General features: G+C 55.7%; 1 protein-coding gene across 1 annotated transcript; it reads right to left on the bottom strand.

The window, feature by feature from the left end:
* Positions 1 to 2,208: 2,208 nt before the first annotated feature.
* On the bottom strand, positions 2,209 to 8,430 carry LOC126037525 (trichohyalin-like). Its single transcript, XM_049797857.1, has 9 exons — positions 8,237 to 8,430; positions 7,753 to 7,878; positions 7,161 to 7,322; positions 6,640 to 6,729; positions 6,133 to 6,272; positions 5,691 to 5,853; positions 3,900 to 4,455; positions 3,498 to 3,752; positions 2,209 to 2,252 (listed from the first exon to the last, which is right to left on the bottom strand). The coding sequence occupies exons 1-9, from the start codon at positions 8,306 to 8,308 to the stop codon at positions 2,209 to 2,211; spliced, it is 1,608 nt and encodes a 535-aa protein (XP_049653814.1). The 5' UTR covers positions 8,309 to 8,430.
* Between the last annotated feature and the right edge of the window lie 861 nt (positions 8,431 to 9,291).

Genomic DNA, 9,291 nt, shown 5'->3' with positions numbered 1-9,291 from the left:
TCCTATGAGCAATGACACCAGTCGCTGGACCAGAGACAGAGAGCCAGTCCCCACCCACAGCCCACAGCTCCTGAAGGTCACCTAAGGAGATCTGCAGATTCCAACTTTACCTCTTCTCAAGCCCAAACGCCGAGGGATTTATGCCAGAGAGAGGAGCTCCAACGGGATCTTCTGGCTGCGCTGGGTCCGTTGACCCAACTGGGAGGGACCATTCAAAAACTGCCACAGGGACCCCAACATTCTGAAGCATGCGGGGGGGGGAGGGGCTGGGCTATGCAAATGACGGAACCCCCAACAGCTGCTTCCACCCCACTGCCACCCACCTGCCAGACCTCACAGCACCGACTGCTACAACACACCAAACCTTCGCGGGGTGATGCCCCTCCACGCTCAACTCCAGGACGCAAGCTCTGAGGGTGGCATGGGCTTGAACTCGGACATGGCATCCTTGCTCCTGGAGGGCGAGATGGGCATGTTCACCCCCCTCCGAAAGAGGGAAAAATAACATCAGAAACTCTCAACCGGACACAACAATAGCTTGAACTCATTGAAACCCGACACAGAAGATGTCTCCATGAACTCCTCCTACTACTTTTTAACAACCAAAACACATTACTATGCTTTAGTGGTACGCTTCAGTCAACCATGATTAATTGCAAGAAATCACACGAGATCATCTGAACGCCACTGTGAAGGCTGTTTAATGTTTAAGCAGGCTGGGAAGAGATTTTGTCAGCCAGGAGTCCATCAGTTAGCACTTGCATCTTCAAGGGAACCAATTTTTGTAATACAAAACGGGTATTTTTATTCCTAAACCCATTGACTCTCAGCAGGGGAAGGTAATTCACTGTATACTAGCACTCAGCTGTTCACACACACTTCCCCAATTTAAAAAAAAACAAACAACCCAACAAGTTGCACTAAGCAGTATTTCAGATGGAAGGCAAATGTAGGTAATCCTTCCTGAAATAGAGGCAGCTCAAAGCAATTGTCCTCCTGTCCCACAGGGAGCATCCCAATAGAAGACTGAACGCTTTAGGACTGAAGGCCACTTTTTAGAGTACACAGCTTCGTTTATAAGGCCCAAGTACACATTTTTCTGTCCCAAAGCCTTGTTTTGACTGTCCAAATACTCCTTTTCGCGTCCCAACCCTTCTTTTTTGTGAACAAATCTTCATTTTGATGGTCCAAAGCTTTATTTATAAACTCCAGAGCCCCATTTCAGGCTCCACAACCTTGTTTCTAAACTCAAATTTTGAGGCTCCGAACCTCAGGTTTAGGGCCCAATGCCTCATTTTCGGGGTCCAAAGAATCGTTTCCACAATCCACCCCTTCATTTTTAGGGTCCTGAAGCCTCATTGCAAGGGCCCAAATACCCATTTTCAAAGTCCAAACCTTCCTTTTACAGCACAAACCCCACCGTTAGAGCCCCAAGCCTCATTCTTTACCTTCCAAAGCCTCCTTTTCAGGGAACAGAGCCTCCTTTCCAGGGACCATAGGCTCAGTTTTAGGATCCAGTCTGCAACTAGGGAGAGCCCAAGGCCTCATTTTGAGGGTCCAAATATTCAATTGGAGGGCCCAAAGCCTCATTTTAGAGGCCAAGCTCCTCATCTGGGGTATAAAGCCTCACTTGTTTAACACACAACCCCTCATTTGGAGCTTCCAAAGACCCATTTCTAGGGCGCAAAGCCCTCGTTTTTGGTACTGAAGCATCCCTTGAAGGCACAAAACCTAATGCAGGGTTCAAAGCCTCAGTTTCATTTCCAAAGCCCCACTCTTAGGGCCCAAACCCTCCATTGGAGAGTCCAAAGGCCTCTTTTAACAGCTGAGGGCCTCCCCTGGAGTGACCCAAGCCCTCTCTTTGGGACCAAAGCCTCATGTCTTGGGGCCCTATCGACACCAATAGGTTCCCCTCCTTTGCAGAGCCCAAAGGGTCACGTGTAGCATCTCCCCCACCATTTTTAGTGCCCAAAGCCTCATCTGGAGGGCCAAAGTCCTCATTGTTCTGGTCCAAACCTTTTGGCCTTTTATGACCCATAGCTGTTCTTTAGGGCCCACAGTTTCACTTGGAGGGTTTAAACCCTCAGCTTTAAGGCACAAAGCCACGCTTTTAGGCTCCAAAGTTACACTTACAGGGCAGAAAGCCTCGTTTTCCCTTCCCAAAGTCTTAGTTTTGGCTTCCAGAGCCCCATTTCAGGCTCCAAACCCTCATTTTGAGGGTCCACAGGCTCCCCTGCAGTTGGCAAAGTCTCCTTTTTAGAGCCCAAGGCCACTTTTTTAGTTGCCGAACTCCCATTTTCAGTCTCCAAAGCCTCATTTTTAGGATCCAGCCAGTCGTTTTCAGGGTCCAAGCCACATCCTGAGTTTCCAAACCCTCATTTTTATGCTCCAAACCCTTCTCTTAGGGCCCAAAGCCTCACTTTGAAGGCCAGTCCCTTGTTGCGACACAGACAGGACTGTCGGGGGATGCAACGGGTCTACGAAATGCCTGACAGTTCGAGAACAGCGCGACCTTGAGCAGCTTGTAGTGTATCCTTGAAAGTCTGGGAAGATCCGAGAAGAGTGGTACAAAAACAAGATAGCGATAAGAAGAACCGTTACTAACTAAACCAATCATATACTAACACATACTCTGAAGTAGGGGATAAAAAGGTGTGTTAGAACAATAAAGGAGCCATTTTGCATGATCTGTTACTTGTCGTGTCCATCTCTACCGCGACACAGGACCACCAACGGGCCTGGGTAGGAACCCCAAGGCCCATCAGGAGGTCGTGAGGGGACGAGAGAATAAATGCACAGAACAAGGCGCAGCCTTCAACAGCGCCCACCTATGGGACTCACAGAAGGCATGAGTACAGCTTTACAGAGCTGGACCAGCCCCTCCAATAGCCCAGCCACAAAGCTTTCTAAACAAGGCAGAAACATTGACTCCTTTTCTCGTCCCTACTTAAGATTCCCTGTAGAACTGGGTCTTGGCCTGACCGAGGCTGTAGGAGGGAGGAAGACGAGGGAAAACTTTGCAGGGAAAACACCCAGACACAGTATGGCCTGGCATCAATAAATGTAGGCACAAGCAAGCCCTTGGGAGCAAACTCTTTATTCTCTGCCTGGGGGAGCTGCCTGGGGGCTCTGTGGCCCTGGAGCCACACACCTCCTCAGGACATCCTCCACAAGGCTCCCAGCTACCGCCCTCTTCAATGACTCAGGATGCACAGGCTCCTCCGGGAGAAGCTTTAAACGCACTGGTCTGTGCCGTGCTCCTGCCTGGGTAGGGCGCTTGGGACCCGCTGGAGGCATGGGCTCTCTTGGAAACTGGGGGCCCGTGGGGGGAAGGGTGTCTGCAGTGCTCCCTGGCCGGAGTATACGCAGAGTTTCCAGTGCAGGCACTGAAGACCTTGCTGTGGCTCCGGAGGTGGAATCCCTGGACTCCTGAAGGCCTTCTGCTGTCTGGCGAGCACCTTGCGCAGCACCTCGGCGGAGAGGTGGGAGGAGAGTACGTGAGCTCTCCTCTTTGAGTTGTCCCGCTTCCTCCGAAGGCGTGACTATTGCAGGGAGGCTGAGAGGTGGCAAGACTTCCCTTGGTTGAAGCTTCTCCGATTTTTGCTTGGACTTCCTTTCTTCCTCTAACTTCTTCCTCACCGTTTCCAGAATTTCAAGGACAATGGTTTTGGCATACCCGATCAATTCAGCATCCAGCTGCTGAACTCTGGAGATGGCGTTTTGGATGCTCTCCTTGGCAATCTCACAACTCACTCGTGAGACATCAGCAGCCTTTTGCAGTGGTTGCAACACAGGCACCTTTGCTCTCTTGCTTGCTTCTGGGATCTGCCGTTCCGATGCTCTGGCTGGTCCTTGTCCTTCTGTCACTCCTTGAATCTTCAGGATCTCAGAAAACTGACAGCGGAAGTCCTGTTCAAACTGAGAAGCTACAAAGGATGACAAGGTGGAGCTAACACTTTCAACAGCCTCTTTCGTCCTTTTGTCGATAGAAGACTGTGAAGATGCTCTGTCGGAAGATGCTAGTTCCGCCTCCCTCCATCTCTCTTCTCCAGATTTGCCTGCTCGGCTGGTTCTTCCCGCAACAAGCTCTGACAGCTTCTGCCTGCCTGCTGGCCCAGGCTCGGCTGCCTCAGACGTGCTGGGCACCAAGTGCTCCCCAAAGCTCTCCAACACGTTCGCCACAATCTCTTGAGCCACCAGTCTGATCTTGTCCCGGCGATCCGCAGAAGTGTCCAAAGGCTTTGGCCTTCTGGCACTGGCAAACAGCCTTCCACGGACCTCATGGGGAGCCTTCCTTAAGACGCGGACGGACTGATCCAGCGCCTTCACCCGCTCCAGCACCTCCTGGACCACGGTCTCAGCCACCTCTTTAAGCTCCTGGTCTTCTGCCAGCGTAGCCCGCAGCACCGTAGGCTGTATGCTGTTAGGCACTTCTTCTCCGGCACACGCTGCAGACTAAAAGGAGGAGCAGTTAATGAGTGAATGGGTTCCTTCACCTCCCTTTGCTTTCCTCTTCCTCCTCACAGGACCCCTGCCCAGACGAGTCCCTAGCAGTCAAGCTGGAAAAACTCTGGTTTCTCTGTAGGCCACCTGGCACACTGAGGTTTCTGGTCTCCTGCGGCCAGGAGCCAAGTGTTAGGGGCACCTCTCAGAATCAAGCAGGTGCCATTTTGCTTAGAGCAAAGGGCACTGTAGCCCCCCTGGACCTCAGAACCAATAGCAGAGGGAAAGCTGTCGAAGGTACTGGACCAGGCTCTTCTGCCACGGGTCCCAGCTGCCCTCTATCAGGGTGCCCTGTTTGCCCCTTTTCAGGGCCGAATGCCAGGAACGGCTGTTCTGAGAGCAGAAAAGAAAACGATCCTTCTTCTTGAGGCACATGGCTGTTGTCTGCCAGCCCAAGGAAATGTCCTTGGGACAGGAGGCAGCCTGAAGGTCCACCGCGGGCTGCCAGCCTCGTGCAAAGTGGGGAAGAAATTGCGAGTCAAGCACAGAGCCAGGCAGCAGCCGGAAATTGTCATTTGCTCTTTTGCAGCTTGACAGCCTGACTGCCACGGCAGAAGGAGTTTAACCCTTCACCCCAGCATGGATAGCACCCCACACTATCCAGAAATGCTTCCCAAGTGGCTGTTGCAAGGGATGGAGCTGGGCAATGTTTAACGGGACCCCCGCTAACGAGGACTGGGCAACAGCAGGCTCTCCGCTAAGCTCATCAAAGACCTCCTGGAAGAGAAAACCAACCCACGAATGGCCAAGCACCGGCACTGTCAGGTTCAGGGACACTGCATCTTTGGATGCAGAAGTCTTTGGACGAAACCAAGACTTTTTCAAACAGGCGCGAAACCAGCACCATGGACCGTGCGGCCACTAGTGCAGCAGGTTTGTGCTAAATGTGTGAGACCCTGCTCAGAAGTGGCCACTGAGAGCGCCCAGGCACACTTCTGTGTCAGAAAGGGCTAGTGCCTCGTGTCTGAGACACAGGAAGGCAAGCAACCGCTTCTTAGTCTCCGACAGCCACCCTCAAACAAGGACACGTCGCACACTGGCCAGGCACCACCTCCTCAGTGACCAAGCACCCTTCGCAAGCCCTGAGCAGCTCTGTGTGTGTGGCAGCGTCCTCTCCCGAGTACCAGGTACCAACGTGCTGCTGCACAGCAGAGGCAGCCCCCAGCATCCACCCGGCTCCTACTCACCGGCCTTCCTTTGAGAGCGGACTTGTCGGAGCTGCTCTGCATGCCTGGCTGCCTCCTCTTTCCCAGCTGCTGCTGCTGCTGGCACTTGGCCTGCTGGAGGAGGCGTTGCTCTTTTTCAAGAGCCTCCAGTCTTTCCATCGGCTTCTTGGTCACAGTCAGATGCCTGTCAAAAGAAAGGAAGGCAGCTGAGAAGGAGCACCTCTGACCGTCTTGCCCAGGCCATTTTCTGCTCGGCCACTCCCATCACCCTGCTCCTGGTTACTTTGCTCCAGTAGTCCTCCTGCCTGTGCAAGGCTCCAAACACAGACTGCGCCAACGTGACTGCAGCCCGCACCAGCTCCTTCCACCACTGGCCTTTGTTTACTCCAACAGGAGGCTCCAGCACTTCTCTCAGGGACCAGAGGCCCCCTTGAAGAGCAAGCGTTACTTGGCCTTTTCTTACCTCTGCCTCCTCTTCCTCTCTCCACCTGGCAAACTCTGTCTTTGCTCCTGCGGCAGCCACTCTTGCGGGTGAGAAACGTCAGTCCCTCCCGGCAGTTTGGAGGCATCCTCTGATTGGGCCAGGTCTTGCTGAAGCTTTTTCTGAAAGGTGACATTGGGTTGTGGCTTGCTGTTGCCTGGACAAGCGCTCACGCCCCTGCACGCTGAGGCACCCCGCGGACCCAGGACAGCGATCCGCTTCAGCCACGCGACGAGGGCAGAAAAGAAATGCTTCCCTCGGGACTCCGCGTGCTTGCACGTGGCTGTCCCGCCCATGCCCACCCTTGCACCCTGCGCTAGCTCAGCTCGCAGCCCGGTACTCCTTTCCCTGCCACAAGACCCGGCCCAGCAGCACAGCCCTCACCTCTTCTGCACTGACCGCCTCCCCTCCCCAACATGCTGCAAGTAAAGCCCCAGCCCTCGGCACCGTGCCGCTGACCGGTGCCCACGAACACTCCGCTTTGCCTACCTCCTCTCGCATGAATGTTTTCTCTGCCTCCAGCTTGAGCGTGGTCAGATATTGCCTGTACTCATTGAACTCCTTCAGAGTGCAAACCACCTATGGAGAGACGAGGGGAGAAATCCCCCGAGAACTCTCAAGCCAGCTCCGTAGGCTGCCTTCCCCAAAACAGCCCAAACCCAGCGGCGGGAGGGGAGATGCTCCTCTGCACACCCTCCCCTCCCCTCCCCTCCCCTCCGCTCCCCTACCCAGTGGCGGGGCCCCTGACTCCCCCCCAGCCAGGGCCGAGCGGTGCTCCTCGCCTCAGCACCGGGCCTCGCACCGGCTGCCTCCTTGACGCTCAGGCAGCGCGGGGCAGCCAGAGAAGAGCAGCAGTGGGAATTGCCAGAGGGACGCTGGCGCTACTTCTGCTCCCAGGGAAAGCAGCCCCACAGCCCTGTGCCCTCCGCCAGCAACAGGCGGCTGCAGCAAGCGCTCTGGGAACCCCGCTTGATGAGGACTGTTTTTATCAGCCCGATACCCAAACCTACTCTGCCGTCACTGGTGATGTAACCCTCTCTCTTCAGCCTCTGCAGGTTGTCCTTGCGTTTATGGTAGGCCCGCAGATGCGGGTCATGCAGGCTGTTGTAGTCGGTGCTCAGCAGGCGGCAGTATGGATCTCCCAGATTGAAATAGCCAGAGGGCTGGTGAAGCTGTGAGAGAGATTTTGCACACTATGAAGGAGGAAGGAGAGAGCAGCAAAGGGGTGCCAGGCGGTACTTGTGAAAAAGTAAAGGTCCTTTGAGGACCAACACTCTCCTCCATCCTTCTGAAGCCACAGAGGACACCACAGCCGGGCTGCGGGGTCAGGCTGGGCTGAGCTAGGCTGGGCTGGGCTGGGGGAGAGAAGACAAAGCCCACCAGCAAAGTAGGCATCTTAGGCCAGCAGAAAGAACTGCAGACCTTGCCAGTCCTCCTCTTTGTCTCTGCACCAGGGAGCCAGGAGCTTCCCTCTACTCCCCAGCGCTGCCAGATTGAAGGGCTGTGGCGCCCACTGTAGAACAGGCAGCCACAAGGACTTCTCTGAATGACGGGGACCCCGTAAAAGAGGAGAGCTCTTCTACCCCTTTCTACTTCCTTTACCTTTTCCCCCAGCTTTGTCCTGCAGAAGACAGGCTTGGAGCCCGCGTGCACAGGGATCTTGACCCCAAGGGGGAGGTCCAGCAGCCCAGGACCTCCTTCTGCCAGTGGCTGTCTCCTGTTCCCGAGCTAGAAAGAGGGAGACACTCATGGGCACTCAGGCACTATCTCCATATAAGCCTCCTGCACGGCAGCTGCAAGAAAGGCTCTCGGAAGACTCCAACCAAGGGGAGCGCCCAGAGCGGCCCAGGCAAGAGCTGCTCTCTCCTTCCTCGCCCCCGTCCCCGCAACTCCCGACCCTCCCTCAACCCACGTCTGCGTCCTTTCGCAGCAAGCCCTGCCACCTGCTTAGCCGTAAGCCAGGCTGGGCAGAGAGGCAGGACTCCCTGCAAACTCTCCCCAGCCCGACCACCTTGGGATCCCTCCCAGCTCCCCAGCCATGTCCCAGGCTCCCGGCCTGAGCACTCTCCATCGGCACACTGCTCACCTTTCCCCCCTTCCCCACTACGCTCAGCAGTGCGTCCACGTTTCGGACGCCAGCAGTGAGACGGTGCTCCATGGCTCCTTCCAAGAGCTCTCCTGGAGCTGCGACCCTGCGCTGGCACCTCTCGCTCCAGAGGCACCCAGCTGTGGCCACCACAGCCGGTCTTCCAGCAAGCGCTTATATAGAGCAGTTGCACATTGTTGCATCACTGCATTGCTGCATCATCACGTTGCTGCACCACCGCATTGTTGCATCATCGTCTTGCCACGCCACTGCCCAGCCGCCCCAGGGCCCACCTGCAGGCCCGTCTGGACACGCATGAGGGCCACCCGCTCTCGCTGACCCTGCTTTGAGCAGGGGGCCTCCACTCGGTGCTGACCTGCTGCCCCTTCTTCCTCCTTCTACCTCTTTTTCCCAGCTTTGGCCTTCAGATGGCAGGGCTGGAGCTGGGCCGCCCGCGGGCGGCTGCTGCTGCACTGGATTTGGTAGACCATTTTTAGACCATTTCCCTCTCACGGGCAAAGCAGCCTCAACTTGGGGAATTGCACCGAATTACAATTTTGGCCCACTGCCCTCAACATCTCCTTCCCGATTTGCGTCTTGAGAAACACAGAGGACAAACGAAGGATGCACAAAGCCCCTCTCCTCCCCTTGCTTCAGCCCACACACCTCTCTGTCCCCTCCTCAGTCTCCCCTGCCCTCGTTTCTGCTGCGCGTCACCCTCTGCGACACCCTCCCAGTGCCTCCCGGGAGGTGATGGGCGGCGCAGGACGTTCTGCAGCGGTGCAGGGAGCACCTCAGTGCCGCCTGCTGCTTCTGACCCATCAGCTTCCTCCCACACCAGTGACCTCACCATACCCCAGCAATGTCACCTGCCACCGCACCACCCTCTTGCTTGCCTCTGTCCTCTGCCTCTGGTTCTCACAGTCCCTGCCCTCCTCCTGCTTCCCCAAGGGGCTGAGGAGCTCAGAGCTGGGGCAAAGTGGGCACAGCGCTGCTACAGAAACCTGCTGCTGGTGATTCGCGGGTTGAGGCCCCCATGGAAAGGAGGCACTGTC

The sequence above is a fragment of the Accipiter gentilis genome, unplaced genomic scaffold (genome assembly GCF_929443795.1).
Source record: "Accipiter gentilis unplaced genomic scaffold, bAccGen1.1, whole genome shotgun sequence".
Lineage (NCBI taxonomy): Eukaryota > Metazoa > Chordata > Aves > Accipitriformes > Accipitridae > Astur > Astur gentilis.
The sequence above is the reverse complement of the archived record's forward strand: the minus strand, read 5'-3'. Positions and strand labels throughout refer to the sequence as shown.

Coding starts and splice junctions, on each gene's coding strand:
- LOC126037525 (XM_049797857.1), bottom strand. CDS start 8,308: ATGGAGCACCGTCTCACTGCTGGCGTCCGAAACGTGGACGCACTGCTG. Junction 3,753..3,899: donor GTTTGAACAGGACTTCCGCT/GTCAGTTTTCTG, acceptor ATGTCTCACGAG/TGAGTTGTGAGATTGCCAAG. Junction 2,253..3,497: donor ACTCAAAGAGGAGAGCTCAC/GTACTCTCCTCC, acceptor GGCTCTAAAAAG/GAGACTTTGCCAACTGCAGG.